The sequence below is a fragment of the Corapipo altera genome, unplaced genomic scaffold (assembly GCF_003945725.1).
Source record: "Corapipo altera isolate COAL_440 unplaced genomic scaffold, ASM394572v1 104, whole genome shotgun sequence".
NCBI lineage: Eukaryota > Metazoa > Chordata > Aves > Passeriformes > Pipridae > Corapipo > Corapipo altera.
This window is the reverse complement of record NW_020884920.1, coordinates 3,055,133-3,080,267: the sequence shown is the minus strand read 5'-3', so window position 1 is coordinate 3,080,267 and position 25,135 is coordinate 3,055,133. Positions and strand designations below refer to the sequence as shown.

Sequence of the window (25,135 nt, the reverse complement as noted above, 5' to 3'; positions counted from 1 at the left end):
TTTGTTTTAGAAGAATGCACTTAAGTAGAAGGAGCCCCTCTGTTTCCCTTTAATCATATAAAAGGTAGTTAAAAACTAGTGTAAATCCTTAAATCTGCTTTAAACAATAGCAACTCATATCAGTGTGTGTGGGCAGGGATTTGAAACAACTGGATTGGATTTAGATGAAGCCAAATGCAAACAGAAAACTAAGCAGCAGCAGTTCCCTCACTGCCTGCCCTTCAGCTCTGCTCCCTCCTCAGTCACAGCGTGAGTCCAGGCAGCTGCCCCTGGCCTGGCTTCTGGAATGGTTTCCCTCCCTCTATAGAATGATAGAAAGGGAACTGCCACAAAACCTCCCCCTAGCCTGCTCCTAGGGGGAGGAATGGCTGTGTAAGTGCCCCTTGCTAGCACAGGGTGTGAAAGCAGGGCTGGCTTTTGCTGGGCAGTAATGGAATAATTAATGCTTTATGTGTAGTTTCCAGTGAATGTATGAGCTGCATGTCTGGAGGAATTTATTACTTGGATTAAATGGCTTTTATCCCAGTTCTTGTTGCTATAGTGTTTTCTTTCAGGAGTAGTGGCTGTGCCTGGAGGGCTGGGGCAGTGGGAGCTGTGGTTGGTGCAGGGATGGATGGGAAGCCTATGGAAGGCTGCTGGGGTAGTTCTGCCTCCAACAGGGTAACGAGTTTCAAGTCGTTTCCCTGTAGTTGCCAGCTCTTCATAGGTGGTACCTCTGAGTAAGCTGGCTAATGTACCTGCCTGGGCTGCATCTTTAAGGACAACGTATCTACTGCTACTTCAGAGTGCTGGTTCTGAGTCTTTCTCAGCAAAACAGTGCTACTGTGCTGGGAATACTGAGAGCCAAGCAGCAGGTTTTGGGTACTTACCAAGTGCTGAAAGAATAGGCTTCTAGTAGCTGTAACAGGCTGAATAGAAATTGCTCGGTAATTAAAAGGGTCAGATCTGCCTATTCAGTGTTGAGAACGTTCTGGAATTTATTTGGTGTCTATAACAGAAACAACTGTTAAAGTTTTCTGCAGCTCAGGAGGATGAAAGGGTCCATCTGAATTTGTTTGCTCTGATAAGACAAGGGGAAATTCAAGCCATGGCTTTGCAATTGCTGCAATGGGATGCTGAGTTGCCTTTATCCTGGGCATAGCTCTGGATCTGTAATCTCTCTAGTTCAGGGGGAGGAGGGGTGGTGTCTTTTTTATCCCCTCCACCCCCGTGCATCCTAGGCATGTGTTATCAAGCTTTGATAATAGCTGCAACCAGGGAGGAATGCAGAGGGCTTTTCTCTCTCTAGTTATCAGCATAATCTGCATTAGGAAAATGTTTGAGGAATGGTGTTCATGAAGAAAGAGGCTCATTTCTTCTATTAATGCTAAATATTTAGAGTTCCATACCTGCTGCCTCTCTTTCTGTATACAATGTAGGCTGCCTCATGTCCCTAGAAGACTCCTCAGCTGAGGCTTTTATGGGCCAAGCTCTCTATAATTTATGGAGATTCAATTGCTGGAAAAAGCATGAGGCTGACAGAGATTTTCCTAGTGGATCTGCTTCCAGTTCATGAGCTTGCCTTCTGTTTCTTGTTATGTATGAGGAGAAAGTACAAATATGACCAGGTGAACTATATTATTCTGCTCACTCTTTCGAAGTGGATGAGGCCAGGAAAGGAGGGATGGATGCAAGAGAGGAGAGAGAGTTGTTTGGACTGCAATGAACATGCCAGAGCAGATCTTTGCAAGGGTCTGTTCTGTAGACAAAGCCCACTCTGGCCTGCCTGCTTGGGTTCATTTCCCAGCTGGGTGGTGGTGGTGGTGAGGAAAGCCTAGTGTCCTTTGGTGACCCTTCCTGTTAAACAAAGGCACTTACTTGTTCTGAAAGCTCTTGTTTGGCTTGTTTCCTTCTTCTTTGATTCCTTCATCAGACCCACTTTGTAAGGGCAGCGCTATAACCCAAGCACAAAGCTGTTGTGAAGGAACTAAATGTTTCATCCAGAATAACTTTAGATTTACAACAAAACTATCACCACCACCACTTTGCTTGCCACTACCACAAACACAACCTTGGTGTCTCGAGAACCTTCCTAGAAAAGATCATGGATGCTCTCAAGCTAGATATGACATGAGAACAGAAAAACTGTCTTGGTAATGTTTGTTTTCCCTGAGTTTAGTTGTGTGATCCCTTCATAAGTTCTTTACTCTTCTATTATTAGGAAATATGGGCTTGGGAAGAGGAACTGTGAGTTCCTGCAGTGATATCTTAATACAAGAGGTGTTGCTGACTTGCATGAGATAATCCTCTGGTTGCAACTCATTTACAGGACCTTCCTCCTTTAAGTGAGGCTTAAGTTAATATGGTTTACTTCATAATTGGGCCAGACTGATATGTGTGGACAGTTATGGCAAATCAGCTGATAGGTGGTAATTTGTTAAGCAGCTGGAGTTGAATTGTGTCTGCAAGCTTGAAATTCACTTGCCTTAAAAATAAATAAGCCTTTTGTCCCAGTAAGTTATTAAGCCTCCCTTCCCAGTACTCTAAATCAGTGTGACACAAATGTTTCTAATGGGAAGATAAATCAAGATGATCTTCATAGATACTTCACAGTGTAGAGAAAAGGGCATGCAAAATGTATCCAGAGGAACCACCACCATGGGCAAGCAGTCACAGCAAGCTCTTTGTGTCCTGCTTTAAACAAATGTAACAAAACAATCCGCATTTCCTGTCCAGAGAGAGCACATGTCTCCTGACACAGCAATGGCAGCTCTTGCAGGAGCCACTGGAGGGCTGCGTGGCCGGCTGGGTTTTTGGGAGTTCAGATCCAGCCACAGACAACCAGGCAGTTCTCTGACAGATTTTCATTATTTTACCATAAATCAAATATGCATCTTGTGTTTTGCCCTTCATCACAGGGATGCTGTGCAGAATGTTTACAGGTGTGTTTTTCCAGCGGTTACCGAGGAGCATAATCACTCCAAGCTCCCTTTGGGAGGCAGCGGCTTCCCTTCCTGTGGAAGGTGCTGATGTGCCTACCCGGGGTGCTGTAGCCCTGTGTTATACAACTTGCCTGTTAGCTTTAACTCTCCCCTTTCTTGCTTTCCTCTCTCCGCAGTGCTGGGATTGCTGTGGGATTCTATGGGAATGGGGAGACCAGCGACGGCATCCACCGGCTGACGTACTCGCTGCGCCACGCGAACCGCACCGTGGCCGGTGTCCAGGACAGGGTGAGCACCGGGAGGGGTGGCAGCAGATATGGGCAGGGTGGGAATGAGCAGACCTGCTCAGCACCTCTCCTCTCCAGTCTGGCTGTGCCCGTGTCTCTTCCTGTTTTTCGTTCGTATCTGAGCTTATCCATGTGCTAACATTTCCATTAATGGCACGGTGATTTCTTCAGCTCTTCTAAAAATATCAAAGCAAACACAGCTTGTTAAATGAAGTCTTCTCTTTGCTAGGTTTAAAAACAGCTTCTGATCAGCTCTTTTCCACAACAGGAAGAGGAGGCAGCCCAAAGCAGACAAATCTCTTAGTAAAATGTTGCCTTTTAATACTATCAGTTGTTCCTGTGCTACCTCTACTTCCATGGTATCACACTGCAACCCTGACGGCTGCAAAATGTGAATGTGTGTTAAAGGTTCAGCTAAAGTACCATCACTGGGCTACTTGCAAACAATCTCCATTATAGATGCTTTTAAGTTGCTTTTGAAGGGTAAGCAGTCTGAGCCTCTTAATTTAGAGGACTGATAATCTGGAAGCTGTCCATGACTTGCTAGTAAGAATTACTTCCCTTTAATTTCCTTGACTTCCTGTCCTTCAATATTTTTCTTTTTCCCCCCCTCTTTTTGCTTTCCCATACTCCAGGTGCTGGATACTGCAGTGGCCCTGAACCAAACAGTGGAACCCAACTTGCTGGTGCTGGAGGAGATGTTCACAAAGCAGACAGACTACCTGCATGTTGTCCAGAAACTGCAAAGTCTCTTGGATGATCTGGTCAGGCAAACAACTGAGATCCCCTTTTGGAAGAATGAAGAGGTGTCTCTGGAGGAGCTGGCGATTCAGATTGACCTCTATGACTGGTACAGGTGTGTCACAGTAGTAGTGCTGTAGTGCAGTGGTTGTAGAGTCTGCTTTGGCCTGTTCTGCAAAAATTATGTGTATGTTCTGGGTGGCTGAGCCAGAGGCTCTATATATCACTGCAGATGCTCTTGGCCCCCGCAGCTGATTAATTTTACAGCAAAACTGAATCCACTTTAAATCAAAATGCACAACAACGTTTTTTTCTGAACTGTGTTTACAACCAGCTGAAGAGAAACTTATTCTCAGTGTACAAAATCTGTAGTTTGTGTTCTAGCATACAAACCATGGGGACAAAAAACGTGGTTATAGAACAGATTAACTAAATAGAGTAGAAAACTGCACTAGTTCCATAAGTTAACACCGCACCCTAACATTCCTTTTTATTAAACATATTTAATAAAAGATTGCATCAGCTGTATTCCACAACAGAAAACCTCTACCCACACATGTGGAATAAATAACCAAAGCATTTCCTAACAAATGTCTCGGAAGTTCAAGAAGCTACTATGCCTTTTCTTCTTCTTTGCATATATTCTTCTTTTCACTATTGTGTGAACAAGACTAGCAGTCTCATTTCTCAACAACTGTGTATGATGGGTGTGTTGTATAAATGCTTCTACCTGCCTCAACTCCAGACCCCACAAATAGCCAGAGCTCTCTGAAGGTTAGTCATTAGTGGTGGTTTTTACTTGAAGAAAACCAGGGCCATGTTTTCCTCACAAATCACACTAGCTTCTTGATCTGTGCTGTTTATACACCGGTTTTCCTTTGCAGACCGTGTTCTTGTTTTCTGCAGGTGGCTGGGATACCTGGGCCTGCTCCTGTTTCATGTCCTGATATGTTTGCTGGTGCTCTTTGGGCTCATTAGAAACTCCAGGGCCATTCTTATGGGGTAAGTCCTGACCTGGGCACAGGGCATAAGGAAAGCCAGCTGAATGCAAGTGCCTGCCAGTGTGAACCTCTGCCTGTTGTCAGTTGATATCAAGGACATCTGAAACGGAACATTTTAAATTTGCCTCTCAGAGTGGAGCAACTCTGTGGAGTGCAGCTCTGTGGACAGGATTAGGGCTACGTAAAAGAGATGTTCACAGGAAGGTTCTTGAGCTGTAAAAGGCAGTGGTTCTGGTGTCCATTGCTTTCTCATCAAAGATGAGGAACTCATCTGCACGATCTGCTTTCCACTGGGTGGCATTGGTAGCTTCCATTTACTGTGAACATCCTCCCTTAAAATTACAGGCTTTAAAATCTCCCTTTGATTCTCTCCAGTTGGGAAGGTGTTTGTTAGTTGATGATGAGCGTTGCATGTGTCTACACAACCTGGTAGCATGCCTTCTGTGTCACGATCTGCTCTTGTTTACCTCGGGCTGTCACACCTGGAGAAATGTTAAACTGAGAACAAGCAATGGTTTACAGTTATGAGGAGGAGTCTTGTTGCCATGGTACTGCAATATTAATGCATGACTATATCTAAAAAGCACTGAAAATGCCCCATTACAAGGAAAAACCATTCCCCTCCCCATCTTGTAGCTTGGTGGAGCTTGGCATGTTTGGCAAAGACACTGGTATCATAAACATAGTGACAGTTTGACAACTGACACGGCCAAGAGTTTATCCTGCTATGTGGTGATGCCATTAATAATTGTAGTGTGTATTCAATTTTATTATTTGCCAGATGATTTCATACCTGGCAGGTTATACAGACAAAAGTCCAAGTGCACACACACAGATGGCAAACCCAGGGTTTAAATTAGAATCTCATTCCCTATTAGCCAGAAGTTCATACGAAGGCATTCCCCAAAGGGAGCACATGGCATAAAGAAGCAAGTGTATCACAGCCAGCCAAGATGGTGAAATGCCAGTTTTAGATCTTTTAGCCAAGCAATCAGTTACTGACCCAGTCATCTTCATTTAAAGTAAAACAACAAATGTGTCTTATTGATTAACATGCTCAGCTGGAGGCACCAAGCTGTGTTGTCCTTATGTCATAAAACCTCAGAACCTTGCTGATCCATGGCTGAGAATTTTTGTGTCCATTTGGAAAAGGCATAATAAAGTCTTTAGTGTCTTATTTCAGAGTGCAGCGCAGATGTCAGCCTGGTGAAGCTCCCTTAGTTCTACAAGATAAGCCACAGATCCATTCACAGAATAGGGATTACTTGGAATTAAAATAAGTTGGTAAACTGAGGGATAGATTTTTTTTTTTAATGGAGGCCCATAAGTTTGTTTTTTAAAGGTCTAGTATTCAGTGAGACAAATGTAGCAGAAAAAAGGTATGTCCCTTCCTCACAAAGATGCTTGCACTAGTTTTGAATAAAGAATATCTTGGTTATGAACAGATTTTTGTATTGTTTAGGGTGTGGGCGGGAAGGAATCTACTTATGTTTCAAAGCCTGAGGGGAAAAAGAATCCCTAAGAGAGCAAGCCAGTGTCCCTTTACTTTGAAGACAGAGACATATAAAATGAAACTGCTTATTAATCTGCATCCCTGTACCTGAGGGAGTCGAGGAGCACTATTGCCTGAATATCTCTACCACTCATACTGACAGCAAGGGTGAAGAGCTAATGTGCTGGTTGGGGAAGTGCAAAAGCCTTTTCCACCAGTGTGTGCCAGCTGAATGTCACCAAGAGCACTACTCTGTCATCCCTCTGCCTTCTGTCTGCTTGATAGCAGACACTTCCCGCTCTTTCTGTCAGTAATGAGGTCCAGCTGTCAGAACAAAACCTTAAATCTGTGCGAAGATGGACTCACATGGCAGTGGTAGGGACCTAAACTGTTGCTGTGAACTGTTTGCCAGCAGGTGACTGTCTCTCCTGGAGCTGTGTGGGTTGCTTAGGTGCTGTTCAGGTGCATCAGCTTGGAACCAAAGTCAGGTGTCCTACCAGGGGATGAATGTTTCCTCACACTGTAGCCATGTAGTGCTTACACCAAAAAACCTCATTTATTGTAGACACGGGAGAGATTTGTCCAATTTTGAATCAGTATGGTTAGTGAGGTTTTCTTTATATAGAAATATATATATAAGAATATATACAGACTATATTCTTTATATAGAATATCTTTGATTATCTTTGGACCTGGAAAATAAAGTCTGGAAAGGGAACAGGGAAAGTGATGGGTCACCCACCCACCAATCTGCCTCTCCTACAGCCACCTCAATGTCTTTGTGCCTTTGGTTTCCCTGCTAGAAGTAGGCAATACTTTGCTTCCACACTCTCCCCCTTTCCCCTGCAGCCTCAGGGCAGGCAACGTGGGAGCCAACAGCTGGACATGAACCTCTCTAGTTGCTGCTGTCCATGGCATTTAAAACAGGAATGTTTATCTGAAGATACAGTCAGCGGTTGATAATTTCTTGGGTTTGGTAACTGTTTTGGACTCCAAATAATACATCTTGTGAAAAGAACTGCTTGAAATCAGGTCTGCTACATCTGCCATCTGTCTATCTCCCACAGGGTGTGCTTGCTTGGGGTGTTTGCCCTGATTGTCAGCTGGGGATCCCTGGGCCTGGAGCTGGCTGTGGCTGTGGTAAGTGGCTCTCATCCAAGTCCCATCCACTCTTTGCCGCAGGTTTAGCAGACACGAGATTAATGTTGTGCTGTGCCAGTTTTTAGAGCATATCCCGTTCTAAGTAACTGTCCTAGCAATTTCCATCTAGGAAAAGTACAGAGCTGCTCCTTGGTGTGGTGTGGTAGCTTGTACTCCAGCACTGCTGTGGTTGTGTAAAGCAGTGCTGGTGGGGGTGGTGATGAGAGACCTCAACATCTGAAACACCCCTAGAATAGAAGGTTCTCTGATGCTAACCTGGCTCAACTGCTCTTTGATACTAGTGTGCTTTGATATTCCTTTTCCCTTTTGTCTTCCACGTATCCAGGGCTCCAGTGACTTCTGTATCAACCCTGATGCTTATATCTCCAAAGTGGTTGAAGAGAATGCAGTGCTCAGTCCTGGTAAGTGCTGGGACTGGCTTTGGGACAGGGTTCTGCAGCTCCAGCTGTCACACAGGAGCATGGCAGTGGCTGAGAATTTGAGGCTGTGTTTGAAACAGAGGAGCTGGCATACAGTGGGAAAACAATACTTGTGGAGCTCTGGAAATAGTGTTTTTTCCAAAGAGGCATTTATACCCTGGTCAGAAGTGTAGACATATGCCTCAGAAAAACCTTCAGAACTTTTCTTCTGCCTTGACCTTTAAATGGAAATAATGGATAAGATGAAATAAGTGAAGTCCCTGGATTATTTTGCATTAAATGTAGCACTCTTGACTCTTGTTCTCCTTTCCAAGTGACAGAATTGTGGCAAGAGCAGTGTGCAGTTTGAGTTGTCATTTTTAAAACTTGCTCTTAGGTCTATATTCTTGAATCTAGAATGCTTATTTTTGTATCTGTTATCAACAAAAACATGTAAACTTTTGTCTTAATGGTGGCTATAAATAGTAGCTTCTCTAAAGCTAATAGAAAGAGTAAATGAATGGAAACTGCCACAAAGAAGTATGAATTTCCCTTTCCATTATAAATGCAGTATTTTGACCACTTTGCTAATCCTGTTCCACTTAATATACCTGCAACACAGTGGCATCCAGCTGAAGCACTGATGGATTTGGGGTTTGTTTTTCCTAATTTAGACTCAAGTGGCTGGTGAGATTAGGGGTGCCTCTAATTTGAACCTCAGGAGGGCAAAAGTGGCACTCAGAACCATTGCTTAACAAAAAGGTGGCTTGGTGCCTGCCAGCAGAGATACTGTAAGTTCTAAAAAGAAAAGTATTTTTAGGACTCAGTTTGCTACTTAATTAAGAAAGTTAACTTTTTTCCCCCTATATTCTCTCCCCTGATGGTTCCTTTATCTAGTTCTGTGTACTATAGAACACAAATAAGCAGTGACACTGATTTGCAAAAGGAGCCACTTGCATTTTTCCTGGTTCTTATTTAGTGGAATCAGAGAATCTTTGCCGTGTGTGCAGAAGGTCGAGTGTATGGCTGTGTGTTTAGCCAAATGCTGTCTCTCTCTGTGCATCTGATAGGAAATTAGGTATGTAGCTATGGCTGTGGATGCAGGGATTGGAAACAATAAGAAGCATCTATGTCTGGAGGCAGAATGTAGAATAAAAGAGTATGTACAGATTGATATTGCCACCCTACATCTTATTTTTGGAATGCCTTATTTATTGATTTCCTGGGAAGGAGATGATAGAGCCAGGCAGCTCTCTTTGTAACGAAGAGATGTAGTGACGGAAGAGAACGAGTGTTTAACACTGCACAAGATGAAAATCCTGTCTTGGCTGTTAAGGTGACAAAGATGTGGCTTCAGGTGCCAAGCTGGTTTCCTGGTTGTTCAAGGAGGCAAATGGGTCAGTGAGGCCAAGGGGAAACATCTGATGCTGATGCCAGCTGTGGGCTGTGATAATTTGGTAACCCAGATCAGCTCTGGAGCATGTTTGGTAACAATCAGGTTGACCCTGGGAAACTGAAGAAAGGCCCCTTTGTACTCCTTCTCCGTTTCAGTTGTCCTTGTCTGCTTGGCTCCTGCAGTTTTAGTTAATCAGTGTCGTTCATTTGGAGGCCAGCGGGACTCACGTCCCGCCCCTCCTCCCGCTTCCCCCGGCACGGACAGGGACAGGCAGCTCCCCTGGGTGAAATCAGGCTCTGCTCTGGCAGCACAGCTAGAACAGTTGTTAGGGCTCCATAAATAACAGTGAATGGGTCTGAGCAAAACGGTGAAGAGGAGGAAGAGCAGGTGTTGCCACAGGCTGGAGTCGGAAGGGTGGCCTCTCCGTGGGTGGCTGGTGTGTCAGCTCCCTGCTGTGAGGCAGCCGTTGAGTGTTCGTGTTTTTCCCTTTTTCCAGAAGGATATCAGTCTAACTCCCGAGCCTGCTATCACACCAGGCAGCTGGTTGGGCGATGATCGAATCCTCTGCCTTTCCCATGTGGGTTTTCACTGCTGTGTCATAGTTTATGATCAGGAAGCTGCAGAAATAGCTTTTGGTCTCCGCTGTTGGAACCCTCATGAGGAGGAAGGAAAATCACGACACGAGGAGTGAAGTGTGGCACTGCTCAGTGGCACTTTAATCCCAATAACGGCTCCTTAGAAAAATCTTTAAAAGTCTGGAATAAGTGTCGGTGCCCCTGAATGTGCCTGGCTGTAAATTGTAGCAGCTGCTTTGTGGGTCAGTTGAGCAGTGTATACAACCAGAGTGATGAGCTCGAGGAGGCAGGGCAGGCAACTGGGAGCCAGCATTGATGCTGTCCTCTTGGAGGAAGATGCCCTGTTGGAAGGCTCCTGGTTCCAGTGCATGGGCTCTTTATACTCTCTGGTTTGCTGTCTCTGCTTTTTGGATGATGTTCTCCAACATTAACACCAGTGTGGACACGTGAGGCAGAAACACTTTGATTGCTCCAGCAAGTTTCACCACGGGGTACCCAACCATGAATTTTTCAGTTCAGAAAAGAAGTTACTAAAAAAGGGAGCATGAGTGGGTGGAGGGGCTCTGGTAGAACATGGAAGAAGAATCCATGGGGAGTTAACATATATGTAGGAATCACACTTGCCTTGGGAATCACTTTAGCTGAAGTTGGACTGAGTCTTGCCAAAGAGGTATCTGCTTTTGGCCAATGCTGGGGTCTGTCATACCGGGCTAGGTGCTGCCATTTGATTTTAAGCATATAAGAACCAATAAGTAATCTTAAGAAGCTTGGTAGTGCTGGGTCAATTTTTCTCTTTAATCATTGTTTTTAGTTGGTGTTATTAAATACAATGTATTGTAAGATTCCCTATGCTCTGCCATTAACACTGGGACTGAGTCATCTATATTTGCAATGGTTTTTTTGTTGGTGGTGGTTGTAGTTTTCACAGAAAAATAACTGTGTTGAATACTGAGCAACTAGTATGTTAATATTCTTGTTTATGCATTAATTGCTGTTTTCAAATCTAAATGGAATTAATGGAGCTGAGAATAATCTGATTAAGTGCATTATTATTGTCATGTTTTTAGCTAGAGAGGAGATGTTCTTGTTTTGCAGATAATAAAATGTGCTGCATTAAAAAAAATGGGGGGGGGGGCAGAAGAAGGAGGCAAAGAACCTTAATGCAGGTTTCCTGGAGAAGGAAATACTTAAATAATTTTGCAGAAGAAGCTGATGTATGTGACTAACTCACCCTGTATTCATTAACTGAGATAAAGCCAGTGGAGTTGAACAGTGGCTGTATAATCGGCTCCTGCTGCTTCTAAAAAGACTTGGTGCAGCCAAGATGTTTATTTTCAAAGCAGGAGGCCATCTTCTAGTCCCATTCTTTTTCATTGATATAATGCTATTATCAGATGACTTATTGCATAAAATTAAATAAAAAGGCACAATCTGTCTAAACAACAGGAAGAGCTTTCTCCAGATTCTCCCACCAGAAATCTGCATGGTGAACAGCCACTCACTTCATCCAAAGGGACTGTAAACCTCAGGGGGGGAATAATGGAGCCTTTTACCTCCGGTCCAGCCAAGCTGGCCAGGTTGGATGCTCAGATATAAGCAGGGAGTGTTTTGGTCATGCCCAGCCTCCTGACTGGCCTCTCACTGATTCACTCTCATCTTAGAAGCCCAGAGCTGAGTGAACCAGAGGATTGACACCACCACCACCTCAGTTTCCTCTCTAGAAGTAAGATCAGGACCAAACCTCAGGTGGGGCATGTGGTGTCTGCACACTTACCTGAGCTCAGAGAACGCTGCAGAAAAGAGTTTGCCACAGAAGCACTGTCGAGGATCCTGCTGAGCTGATGGTGGCATTGGGAAGCTGTTTTCTTGTGTGGTTTTGTTGGACTCCTGATTAGCAGAGAGCAAGTGGGGTGGCTACAAGCTCTTTGCTTTCACCAATACGAGAGTAGGATATATGAGAGAAATATAAATGTTATGCAGATACTTCCCTTTGCTGTCAGGTTGATGCCTTAGGGAAACAAAACTCCTGGGGGAGAACACATTTCCTGGGCAAGAAACTCCAGCCAAAAGAGTCGCCTTCCTTTGACATCACAGGTGATATTCTTCAGCTTTCTCTGATTGAACCCACAGGGACAGCCTCCTCTGGGTGTCTATGTAAAATGCAAACTGCTTGGAGAATGCTCAAGTAGAGATGAAGAAGAGCTGTGAAAAGCTGTTCTAGGTGTGGGGATTTTTATTTTTTTTTTGAGCTAGCATTTTTTTTCAGATTGCTTTCTACAGACCCTCTCACTGCCTTTTGGCGGGTGCTTAATGCCATTTTTGCATTTTGGCTGGGCTTTGAAGTGAGTAGTAAGTCTCCACAGTTGCAGAACCAGTAAGTAATTCTAGCAGCTGAAGCTGTCTTTAGTAGGCAGCTCTACTTTCCTTTCTAGGAAAAACAGACTTTGCAAAAATAAAGCATTTTAGGTAGTTCCTTTCCTTGCCTTCTGCTCCCACATTGCCTCTGTACCAAGAGTGGGTCAGGAGGACTGTTGCTGGCAACAGCAGGCATGGGCAGCTGCAGATGTGACCCTGCCTAACCCTTCTGCTATAAACTAGATCACCTAAAGGCCAGCTTCAAAAATCAAATCAACCTTCAGGAATTTTCCTTGAGAGGAAAATGCATCAGGAAGATAATTATAGAAAGAAATTGCCTGGAGCTGTTTTAGCAAAGTGCAAGTGGTGGGTTAGTGTAGCCGTTTTCAGGTCAGAAATGTGAGATTTGGTGATGTACAGGATAGCCTCCACCAGGCTTAAAACCCGTGAAAGTGCCTCCTGCTCTTTCCCTGGTGTTATGGAGGCAGGAGACACTGTCCTTAATTTTCAGGCTTTGCAGCACAAGACACAAGAGCACTTTAAGGCAGCTTCCCTGCCTATTGTCGCCTGAGCTTTAAAGCACCACAGCTTGTAGCACACTGGGTTCAGTGCAGAGGAAAGCTGCTCCTGATGGCATTGTCATTTTGGGAAGCATGTTTTATGTATGGAGTGTCACACTTGTCAGCAGCAAAGCCAGTGCTACCACAGTGAATCCTTGTTGATCCTGCCTTCCAGGGTGAAGCAAGGCAAGCACTTATTTCACTGTACTGCTTTTTGCTTCACTTGTAACCAGCAATCTTTATCCTGGGCTTACAAGCTGCAAACTATGATATCAGGAACTCTCATCTCTAATCTGCCCACCAGGGATGATCCAGAAGGCCCTCAAGAAATATTTCTAGGGCTCTGCATTAGCAGTATGTCATGCAACTTACTGCACTTACAAAGGTGATGTAAACTTGATACCACTGTGGGAGCCCAAGAGAAACTATTAATGTTTTGTTGGTTTAAACTAAATTGGTGACAAGATCACAGCTCCTTTGGGTCACCATGTGTGATGCTGTGGGTTGCTGTTGCTATGCTGTTCTCTCAGTGCAGGTGTGTTTTAATCCATTTTCCCATAGCCATTGAATGAGATTTATGTGCTGGGGAGGAGCAGCACTTTCCTTGGCTCAGTAGTGGCAGACAGTCTCTTCTGTGGTCAGCCCAAAGTGAGGCACAGAGCAGCTCTTGCTGCCCTCCTATCTGCCCAGAATTTGCTAATTGCTGTTTAGAGGCTTGGCTGGGGCAATGCAAGTCATCCCAGAGAAGGAGTCGGTGGGAGGGAGATGGAGCAGCTGGCAGAAGCTGCCCCAAAGTAGGCTAATGAATTATAAATAACAGCTGTCAGGTTGCATTGCCAGCGTGCAGGAGCTGACAGTCTGTGTTGTACCACTTGGTCTCCAGCGTGTTGGTTTGCCGAAAGGTGCATTCAATATTTATGGGAAGCACAGCAGAGTCAGGATACAGTCAGGTCTGTTTCCTTCATGGCTCCCCTCACTTCTGGCTGTGCCTTTTGCTGATTTCTGAGCTGGGACTCATCACAATAGCTTAGCAGCCTGGAGTATGTGTTACTGGAAGTCACAGACAGAAGATTAAAAAGAATGGAGGAAAAGATGCTGGTGGAGAGGGAATGCAGAGGGTATGTGTGTTTTGGGGCTTTTGTAGTCTTTACCGAGCTAGAGCTCACCCTTGATTTTGCTGAGCTGGCACACCCATATTCATCTGAAGAGGAACTGTAAATGTTTGAGAAATAATCTAAAGATATTTGGATGATCAAGTCTTTCAGAGCTCCCTCCCTTGGTAGCATTATTGAGAGTGGCAGGGGAAAGCCTGATATTTGTAATTTGTGTGTGCTGGCAGTTGATGTAGTTATGTAGAGGGCTCACGAGGGCGCCAGGCTGGTTTCACACACATCTGAATGAAGAGAAACACAACACTGTCTTCAAGCCTGGAAATAAATGATGCTGCTGGAAGAGCACAGTATCAGTTCTATCTGGAAATTTATGAGTATGTCTCCACTGTACTGTAGTTGGATTTATCCTAGACTGATGTCTTGTCTTAAGTTTATACAGTGGATAGTGCTGACTTCTGAATAAAAATTTCTATGTTTTATCTAAGTTTTTAAGTGGAGCAACCCCACTGCCTTTCACTGGCTTAAAAAAAAAAAGAAAGGAAACAAATCTTTCTTTTGTCCCCAAAGGCAGTTTACATCCCTTTCTCTAGTGCCATCTACGCACTATAGTCCTACATGGAGAGAGGGAACTGATTCCATTTATATTGCATTTTCATTTTGTGCATTGCTTTCAGAGCTGAACACCTCCCTCGTGGTAGTTGTAAAATATTGCAAAGCTGGAGCGATGTATCTGGCCTGACTTTCTTCTCTTGTGTCTTAATAGATATTCTGCGCTATTACATGACCTGTAGTGCTGGATACCCCAACCCTTTCCAGCAGGTGAGTATAAGCACCCTAACTCCCTTCACCTCTGGGTCTTGTCATCCTGCAGGGTATAGGTGAAGTGCTTTTGATGCCAGCATGCAGCAAGTTGCAGAGTGTTGGCTTTAAGGAGCACTCCAACTGTTGGTAAAGCTTTGGTAGCTCCTTCCCAGCTGTGCAGGAGGTGGCACTGCGATTTAGTGAGGAGATTTTTCCAACTGCACAGCTTCAGGTCCAGGATGCCCCCTCAGAAGGGCCTGTGTGTGATGTGGTGAGGACTATGGCTTTTGTTGTGGTACCTTTCTTTGCATGGTGCTTGTCTAAGAGCAGAAATATGGAGGCAGAGCACCCACAATTAATGCCAGGGTGAGAAACTGCTGCTTCCTGCTTTGAATCTCTTCTTGAAAGTTCTTTTGGGTTAAACAGTGGCAACACTCCGCTCCCAAAATGCAGCCACTTCTGTGGGTTGAAGGAGTGGTTTTCACATATGCCTCTTACAAACCTTTCAACATCCAAAGGATTTTTCCTGAAGCATAAATGTGAGTCATTATTCTTTTTTGTGGGGGCTGAAGAACAGCACCTGGGCCCATCCCAAACTTGGTCGTATGTATCAGAGGCCAGATGAGCCCACACCACCCACCATTTGGCAGGCCCCAGCTACTTCACCATTTATATTTAGGATTTTTTTAAGTTTGTCTTCCTCTGTTTTAAAGGGTGGGTTAGGAACACTCCAGGCTGTGGTATGATGTACTGTTGGTATCTGTTGCATGTCTGGTTGCTCTGTGTACTCTCTGACATGCTATTGCATGTGAAATTCTCGTGGATGCTTTAATGGGATGTGAAGGCTGCACCCTAATACAAACAACTTCTGGTCTTAACATTAAGTCTTTCTCATCCACCTGATTTAGTAAAAAAACCCAGCTGTATTCTGTGGTGAGAACTCGAGAGCTTTATGTCTTCTCTTTCTCCTTCCCCTCTGTCCTAGAGCCAGCCCCAGCTGTGTGTATAGTTTGTGTATGTGTTTTGTTCTTTGTTTGTTTTTTTTTTTTCCTTCCTTATGGTTCTTCCCTTCCCCTCATCTTTCTGTCTGTACTTCTTCCAGTTTGGTAAAACTCAAGCTTAACCCTTTCACAGCTGAACCCTTGTCAGTTGAGACAACTTTGACTTGTACCATTCATGCTTCAATATTTGGGAAATAGGATTTCAGTCTTTTTCCAGGGGATCTTTCAGTGCATGTGGCTTGAACTGCTGAAACATTGCATGTTTTGTGTTGAGCAGAAGCTGTCAGGAAGTCACAAGGCTCTGGTAGAAATGCAGGATGATGTTATGGAACTCATGAGGTCAGCAACCAGAGAGCACCCCACCTCCAAGGTAACTCTCCTCAAGTTTGCTCTTCCTGGCTTCCCTCAACCTTGTACAGAACCCATGACCAGCTCCTGCTAAGCCATTCCCTTGCAGTAATCAATAGCTTGTTCCTTACAGGAGTATCTTACTCGGATCCAGGAGGTTTTGAATTCAACAGAGATCAACTTGCAGCAGCTGACAGCTTTAGTGGACTGTCGGAGTCTGCATTTGGTGAGTACTCAATAACTGGGCTTGAGCTGAGAAAGAACAAAGGGGGTGTATAGCCTGTAACCTACTGATTATTTCGGAGTTTCAAGTCTCTAGTGTGCCAGAACAGTTTACAACAGCTTTTTACTGATTGATTCCAGCAGAAAGGGGAATGGGAATTTGGATCAAGTTAGCTTTCTGCTTAAAGATCAATATAGGAAAGTAGATAATGTAGCTTTATACATCTACAAATTGGAGCCATAAGGTTTTAGGGGCCTTCAGCTTTGGTTTGCTTTTTTTTTGTCTGTAGCACATAACTTGTTGCCTTTCCCATGGAGTGCAGTGCCTTGGAGCTGCAGGATAGCATGGCCTAGCTGTTGTTCCAGCTGTGTCTCTAAAGGCAGATACACAGATAGTCCATGCTTGTGAGGGAGCTGAAAGGCTTAATGAAAAGTATGGTGTCTTCAGCTGGGTAGATAAGTTTGCCTTGGCTTTTTTTTTTTTTTTCCCCTCCCTTAAAGTCTTATTGTGTGGGGTTGAAAATATTTCCACGTCTAAATCCAAGCTGGGTTTTGTGAGGGGAAATAAAGGTTAGATCAGTTATGAAAAACACTTAAGGTCCCTGAAATTAAAATAGAAATATGCTCTGGAAAAGGGACTGCAATCTCTATAAGTTGTTTCAGAGAATGTAGCTGGAGCAGGGCTTTTGAGTTAGAACTCAATGTTAACTGTGTAATGATCAGGAAACTCTGCTCCTTTCTCTCTGCAGGATTATGTCCAGGCTTTGACGGGCTTCTGCTATGATGGAGTGGAAGGCCTCATCTACCTGGTTCTCTTCTCCTTTGTCACAGCCCTCATGTTCAGTTCCATTGTCTGCAGCGTCCCACACACTTGGCAGAATAAGAGGTATAGAGAGGGTTTAGATCCTGTAGCATTGTAAAGCTCTTTCCCAATGAAGACTGGCTGTTGGATTTGTGCCCGTGAGCATATGGAGCTCATTCCCATATGATCCCAGGAGTGTGAGGGATGAGGATTTATAAGCACAGGTCTAAGAGGAAAAAAAAAATTGTTGCCTTTTGCTCTGGCTGTGGTTAATACTAATATCTGAACCTTATTGCACTGGAATATTCTGTGTGCAGAGTATTCAGTCCACCGTAGGACTATGAGTCAAGTCAGAGATGAATGATTATAGCTGTAATATAGAGGTAATGCTTGAGCTATTGCCATCTCTGTAAAATTCCTATTCTCTTGCATTGCTTTGAGGCATTTTTTCTAGTATGGAGAGGAGAACTGAAATAAGAAGCAGTTTACACTTGCCTTTTTAACTTTGCTCAAGCATAGATAATGGAAACCAACTGTTGTTGGCAATGGTATGGGCAGGTGAGACACTTGCAAACTGGAACTAGTATTAATGATGGTAACCAGGTTGATCTGTAAGTCTTTAGCAAACCTTTGCTTCACTGACTGGCTGCTGCCCCACGTGCAGCTGTTAAAAGAGCACTGAGTTTTTTGTTCTTGCAGAAGAGCAGCAGACTGCAGCAAATTCTCTTCTGTGGTCCTGAAACATGATTTTCGTGCTCTAAGCCCAGGCTCAAGGTTCAAAGTAAAATAGAATGTCCTGAACAATAGCAGGAAGTCAGAGCCAGCCAAGCCTGCAGTGCCCACAGAAGAGTGGCCTTGGGAAGTGCGTCAGAGTAGCACTTGAGAAAATGGCTGGTTTCCTCGCCTCTTCCACATGCAGCTGCTGCACAGACCTTACCAAGAAGAGCATGGCAGTCTGCCTGTTTGAAGGAGAAAGGTTTACCCAGTGGCATCTCTTGTGCTGCCTTCCCTGTGGGCTGCTGCCTGCCCTGCCAACCCCAGCAGGCTCGGGCTGCTGCTGTGAATTGAAGGGTTCCCTCTTGCATTCCCTGGAGCACCATTTCTCCCTCTGCCTCCCTCTGGGAGGTGGAGAATGTCATGCTTTATTGCCTCTAAGAGGCTGTACAGGCTGCAATTCCCCGATCTTCACTGCCACCATGTGGTACAGAAGCTGCAGGTGATGTGTGGGATGTTCTAGTGATACCCATGCTGTAGAACCTTCTACTGGCTTTGACAAGCATGGATAAAATATATTTCAAACCTTGGTGCTTCACCCCATAATTAGGGAGATAAGTTAGCAGTGTGTATTATATAGGAGGGGTAAGAGAATGCTATGGGAGAGGGGGAAGGAACCAGCTGGCAAACAGTTCTGCTCTGTATTGAAGTTGATTTAAAATCCTGGCATTTTTGAGAGGATAAAGACTTTAGACACAAATTTTGCAACTTAGTTCTATAAAGACTTCTGTGGTTTTGCTAGAAGCTGAAGCAGACCTTTTTTAACCAGAATGGGAGTTCAGGGAAGTCTGCAGAGACTTATCCTTACAAGCTCTTTGGACATGTCTACAAGAAATGAAAGGACAGAGACTGCAGTTTTCAAGGGTGCTTTCTGTGGGGTGTGTGGCACTACATCCCCACTGCCTCTCTTTCTTGTTGTTTGTTGAGGTTTTTTTTAGTGCTGTACATTTTGGGATGTGTGTCCATCCCTTGGTTGTGTGACTGGGCAGTTGCAGAGCTGTGCTCTCTGCCAAGCCCTGACAGAAGACCGTAGGGAGGCTGTAGGGGATCACGCAGTGTACAGGTCCAGATGGGATCTGTGGGAGGTCTGAGTCACTGTGGTGTAGGCTGTGTTTGACACTGCCACCCCGAGGCATCCCAAATGGGTGTGAATGTGGAGGTGTGGAAGATGGGAGGTTCCTAGGATTACCATGGTTTCCTGCAAACCCCACATGTGGGGGGTAATTGTAGGGTTCTAGGAGGAACTTTTTCTCCTTCTTGCAGAGGCTCAGATGATGATGGGGAAGAAGAATCAGCTGCTCAAGGGAGTAGACAGACACACGATAATCTGTACAGAGTGCACATGCCCAGCCTCTATAGCTGTGGGAGTAGTTATGGCAGTGAGACCAGCATTCCAGCAGCAGCACACACAGTCAGCAATGCTCCCGTCACAGAGTACATGTGAGTATCCCGAAAACAAGCTTGTCCACATTACTTCATTCTGATTTCTGTTGTCACAAGTTCTGCAAGGTTGGAACTTCTGAACGAGCAGTAGAAAGCGATGAAGGATTTTGTCCAAAGTGTCAAATGGCAGAATGACATGTTTTCTGATGATTGGCATCCACTGGGAGAAGGGAATGGCTTGACAGTGCTGCAGTAGAAAGAGTTTTATTAGACAGCGTGCTCCAAAATGTGAACAGCTTTGTCCTCCAGGATTTAGAAATCTGTCTAGAGAAAAGAAGTAGGAAAGTATTGTCTGGGCTCCTTATTACACAATGAATCTGATCATCAGAAGACTTAATTCTTCAGACAGAGTAGTCTTGCCGGAAGATTTTAAGCCTCCCAAGAGGCTGAGAGCCAAGACAAAACCTGTGGGCAATGTCTTCCTACAGTATTTGCAGTTAGCTCTGACAGCTGTTGCAGTTTGGAGCTACCTAGTCCAGGTGGGATCTTCAGAGGTTTCTCCAGAAGTGCCTAACCCTGATCACACTTGGACTATCATCAGGACCCATCTTTTTTGGGGGCTGCCACATCATTTTGTTCATCCCCTGAGACTTTGTCCTCATTTTATCTCCATTTCTGCAGCTTGGCAGGTCTGATGCTGCAGGGAGGCAGATTTTCACACAGACCTATTTTTAAATCACTTGACAAGATTCAGTGTGGGCCCTTCTGAGTAAGAATGTAAAAATAGTGCTCTCTCTGAGGAAAATTATAGTTTTGTGCCCTTGTCTGAAAAAGGGGGACCCACCTGGCCTGCAGGAAAATCTTTGAGGGACACTGACCTGATATGGTTGTTCTGGGGGTGCGGATGCTCTGTCCCATGTCACCATCGGAGACCTTCCCCAGAGAAGCATGGCACATGCCCCCTGTTACCATGTGTGTCTTCCTTTCCTAGGAGCCAGAATGCAAATTTCCAGAACCCCCGTTGCGAGAATACCCCGCTCATTGGCCGGGAGTCCCCACCTCCCTCAGTAAGTCTTTCTTTACTGCTCCTCTCTGCTTCAGCAACTTTGGGGAACACACGTTTGCCACTCCTGTGTACTCCCAAGGGAGCTGATTGTGCAGCCAAACACAGGATCTGGCCCATAAATGGCAGTAACTTGACTAGACAAGCCGTGTCTCACGTGCCATGGAGAATGAAACCCTGCTATGCTACTTTGGACATTGCACATAAAAAGAATAAAACTCAATCAATTAACACTGGTAATCCTATGGGCCCAGTCCTGCCACCACTGAAGTGCATGAGTATCTTGATGGGTGACTTCAGCAGGATGGTTCACTTGCATGCAGTGTACTTGCTATCTGTGGCATTGATTCCTCAAGTTTAAAAAGAAACTTGTTAAAACTGTAAATTCAGAGTTATTGCTGAACCTCTCTCCTTAATCTGCCCTAAAGAGATGGTAGGATGAAACCTGTATTCTTTTTTTTTTTTTGGTTGAGATTTTTTTTTTTAAATCTTTCTTTCACAACTGTTTTTACTTTCTTTAAAATCTATTTTTGTATTTAATTTCCTATGGAGGAAAAAAAGGAAACTTTCATGGAAGGTTTTGGTATTTGGAGTGGCCTGATAGCCATTTCTGTATGCTGGATAAAACATGGACTTGCCTTCATGTCTGTGTAAGATTTAGACGAATCTCGTCCTTCGCTGGATCCTGTAAGCCTTACTTACAGGAGATTTTTGAGAACATGCCATAGCAGTGCTCACAAACTTGGTGATGTGATTACAGAGGATGAGTAGTAGCATGTCTAATGATCAACCAGTCTTCAGGTATAGGTAAAAAAAAAATACACTCTGTGGTGCATGGCTCAAATTCATGGGAAGGGGAGGAAGAGGAGGCTGGAGGAGTAGGAACTGTGGTGGAAAAGAGGACATCACATTCATGGTTTCACTTCAAGAGGACCAGTTCATCTTGCTGTAGAGAAAGTGAAAATGTGGAGAGTTGTTCCTTGTCTCTGTCCTTGGCCAAACCTCTTTCACCCTTCACAAAGAGGTTTCCTGACCCCTGGTACTCCGACCGCGAGCTCTGGTGGCATCATCAGCTCTCAGCAACGAGATGGTCCTCAGGAGAAGAGCTCATGTGCTGCACCAGTGCAGTGTGGCACACGCTGTACCACTGGCATTTCCTGTGGCAGAAGGGCACTGTCCTCCTGGTACTGCCAAGGCTTATGTTCCTTCAATATCCTGCTTCCCCTTGCCCTACAGCTCTTCTGCTTCAGAGAAAGCACACTCCTTTCACAGGGGCTGTAGTGAGGCAAGAAGTTCCCTGGTTCTTCAGTAGCTATTTGTGTTAATAACCTGAGGGGGGATCTGAGTCCTGGTGCCTTAAGCTGGTTTCTGGGAGGAGATAAAAATATGTTTTTTCAGAGTAACTTGATTTGGCAGCCATCGGTGTGGGCTATAGGGTAGCACAGGAGCTGGGGAGGAGAGTGCAGCACTGCACCTATAGACAAAGGAGCTTCTCCCTAGACAAGACAGGGAGCAGACTATAGGATAAATATGTTTTTTGGAGGATTGTAGTAGACAGACAACGGAGACAAATAAAATACTGCCTGCTCTCATGTTGGCAGGCAACAGGAAAAAGCTTTTCTGGGATTTTTGTATTCACAGCTCTCCATAGCAGGTGGCTGAGACTGTACTGAGGCAGAAGAAATTGTAACTTTTCATAGCAAATTGTCTGTGGGAGGAGAGAGTTGAAAAGGGAATACCAGTGCACATGTCCCTGCCTCTTTTTGGGAGGGAGGAGAGGGGGATAACCATCCAAGTAGGTTATGTCCAGTGGATGGACAGAGCTGACCTATTCCATTTAGCTTTCTGTGAACAGATGGTGAAAACTAAGATGTGATGATCCTGCTGCATTGTTTGTCCGTTACTTTTCCTGGCTTTTTGTTTGTTTGTTTGTGTTTTTTCCTTCTCTCATTCCTTCTGTTTTCTCCTTCTTGCCGCAGGGATATTCCCTTAGGGTTGTAGAGCCCACCTTGTCGCTGACACACACCACAGCGTTTCACTTGCTTGCACTGTGTTTTTCATGCACGTTGAGGCTGCACTCTCTTTTTCTCTCTCTTTCTTGCGTCATCACAGTTGTATTTGGCTGCCATGGACAGTAGCAGCCATATGAGCTGGCAGCTTAAGCCCTCGGACAGTGCACGGACATACTGGTAACAGCGCCCGCAAATGGAACAGGTACTGGAAAAAAAGGTCCTTCTTGCTCAACCCCTTCTCCACTCCCAACCACTCCCTTCATCCCTGCACTGTTTATCCCAGGCCAGTGCCTTTTATTTCTTCACATTCCTTCCCTCTGCACCTCCCACCCCATTCCCTCCCGCCAAGGGTTAAAATTAAAATCCGTTTTGGCTCTGGTGCAGACTCAAGGAGCAGTATCAACCTTCTAGAGGCTTCTGGGGCACATTGTGAAGGTTACAGGCACCTATGCCTTGGAAAAGCCACCTCACAGCAGCTTCAACTCAAAGTCCACACTTGAGAACAGCTTGAACTGAGTGCTGCTCAAATGCAGAAATAACCTTGCACTTCAAATGTAGTATAGGAGTTCTTCTATCACAAGAAGCCATTTTCTAGAAGTAAAGAGAACCAATCTAGCAGCTTTTCAGTCGGGACTGGTTGTCTTAATTCAGCTTTTGGCTTCCCTTGAGCCCTACTGCTGTTCTGCTTGTCTTGACTGGCCGTCACAGCATGTGCCCAAAACCACCGATACTGACCCGCTACAAGCTTTTAGCTCATTCATAGGATTTTTAATTAGTTCAAAGATCCTGGCTGGTATTGGTGGCCTGTCCTGAAGAGTTACTTCATTGCCTGTCAGATCTGTGCGTAGCTTCTCCTTTTATCCTTGCACTGAAAGTCAGAATGCAGCAAGTTCAAAAAAAAACTTCCCTAAAGGACCAGACATAATCACTAAGATCTGTTTCATTCTGTTTCAAAACCTTTTGCTGTTTTGTTTGTTCTGTGTGTGTCCAAATCATCCCATCCATGTCCTGCAGGCTCTGTGAGCAGGGCCCTCCTAGAACCATTTCACTGTCTGAATTCCTCATGGGCTGTAGTTGCTGATGTTCTCCAAGATAGCCGGTGTTTCTTCCCTCACAGGGGTCCATGGCAAAGCCACATGCTTACAGAAAAGAGTAGGTGGTCTGCATTTTGTGGTTTTGTAGCTTGGTTAAATATAGGGTATAATTAGGGCTACCAGACAACTCACCTGGTGTGAAGGACAGTGCTCCTTCAGGGGAACTCCAGTCATGCAGCAACGGGAAGGTGTTGGTTCCAGCTGGAACAGGGAGAGCCCACTGCCTTTGGCTCATGCGATCAGTGACTATCTTGCATTCTTTTCCCAGAAATACATGTGCATAAAGCTGCTGTCTCTTCTTCTCTGCTGTTCTTGTTGGGACTTTTGTCAGCCTTGCATTGGATTCCTTTCTGTCCTGTTGGTGCTTGGTCTGCATCCTTGCTGCCTCTTGCTGTCTGCCTGCCTGCCTTGTGACCTGCTGGGAAGGGGCTCTCTGGATCGGGTGTCTTGATGTCCTCTGCATGAATGCAAACAACCTTGTCTGGAAGCATGGTGCTACCACCCCTGGGAGGGTCACAGCTTTCTTCAGTCTTAAGTCTTGCTAAGACTGCTCTTGGGCCTCAGCTTATGGTGGGTTTTCTGCATTTTGGTTCCTGCAGGTGGTATTGTAGCGATGTTAACTGGATCTATTCCATGAAATAAAATACTGCTTGGGGTGGAAATTCTAGTGCCTTCATTCTGGACTTGAAATCTCTGGGCTGAAACATGACCTGATCCTAGTCTGCACTGTCTTCTGTTTATCTATGCTCCCACCCGAGCTTAATGTGGCTGTCTGCAGGGCTGTGCAAAAGCTATTGCATTCTTTCCAAGGCTTTAAAAACAAACAGAAGCTCTGTTCTTTTGACTTGAAAAACTTAAGTCCCTTTGAATTCAGAACCCACTGGCTGGAATTAGCTGTTTCCCTGCATCTTGTACCTCCCATGCATAATAAGATCAACCCCTGTGTGTTTACTGTGCTCTAGCTATTTGAGATCAACCTTTCAGAACTTGAATCCAGAAGCTTTGGTCTTTATTGGATTACCTGAATAGCTCTGGCAGGAAATCAAAGCCAGGGTAGCTCGAGAGAGATAGGCGTGGGTTTTTAACCACAAATAGTAAATAGTTTGTACTCACAGTCATGGTTTCATATGGTAAGTGATCTTTCAGCATAGCTTAGTTAGCTGTGAAGTACTTATGGAGTTCACAGTTCACAGAAGTCAGTGGAATTTATGGCCTCTAAAATGAACTGACTATTCCCTTAATTATTTTATTTTTTTTTGCCACCAAAGATTCCTTTGTACCCAGGCTATATGTGTTAAGCACCCAACTAGTATGCGCTGGCAAACCATACCTGTGAAAGTTTATGCCCTCAACAAGGCTGAATGTGAAGGAGAGACTTTAATTTTCTTTGGAGAAATACAAAAATAAGCTTGTGTGCAATCAGCTGTGTTTGTCCTAGCTGGCTGGTAAGTGACTTGAGAGGCGTGCTGTTGAATAGCACCAGCGACCACCAGAAATGGTAACAAGGAGTCTTTCAGGTACTTTTTAAGGAAGCTGACAGTGAGGGGAAGGTATGGGTTGAAACTTGTCCTCAGTGCTGTTTTTGAAAGGGTGAATGAGGGTGTATAGGCACATGGGTACTTCCAGTGACTGCTGG

General features: G+C 44.8%; 1 protein-coding gene across 2 annotated transcripts in view; it reads left to right on the top strand.

Annotated features, from left to right (window-relative positions):
• Window positions 1–25,135, top strand: part of TTYH3 (tweety family member 3) — a 75,651-nt gene that overhangs the window by 41,934 nt on the left and 8,582 nt on the right. The window contains exons 3-14 of one of the 2 annotated variants that reach the window (XM_027656511.1): window positions 3,098–3,209; window positions 3,844–4,064; window positions 4,856–4,951; window positions 7,510–7,582; window positions 7,929–8,004; window positions 14,763–14,818; window positions 16,079–16,171; window positions 16,283–16,375; window positions 17,121–17,257; window positions 19,211–19,387; window positions 20,322–20,397; window positions 22,506–22,607. In XM_027656511.1, coding sequence (XP_027512312.1) covers window positions 3,098–3,209; window positions 3,844–4,064; window positions 4,856–4,951; window positions 7,510–7,582; window positions 7,929–8,004; window positions 14,763–14,818; window positions 16,079–16,171; window positions 16,283–16,375; window positions 17,121–17,257; window positions 19,211–19,387; window positions 20,322–20,397; window positions 22,506–22,586 — 1,291 coding nt within the window. In that variant the 3' untranslated portion in view covers window positions 22,587–22,607. The remainder of the gene's footprint in view (window positions 1–3,097; window positions 3,210–3,843; window positions 4,065–4,855; window positions 4,952–7,509; window positions 7,583–7,928; window positions 8,005–14,762; window positions 14,819–16,078; window positions 16,172–16,282; window positions 16,376–17,120; window positions 17,258–19,210; window positions 19,388–20,321; window positions 20,398–22,505; window positions 22,608–25,135) is intronic. The other variant, XM_027656512.1, reaches the window with a different exon arrangement.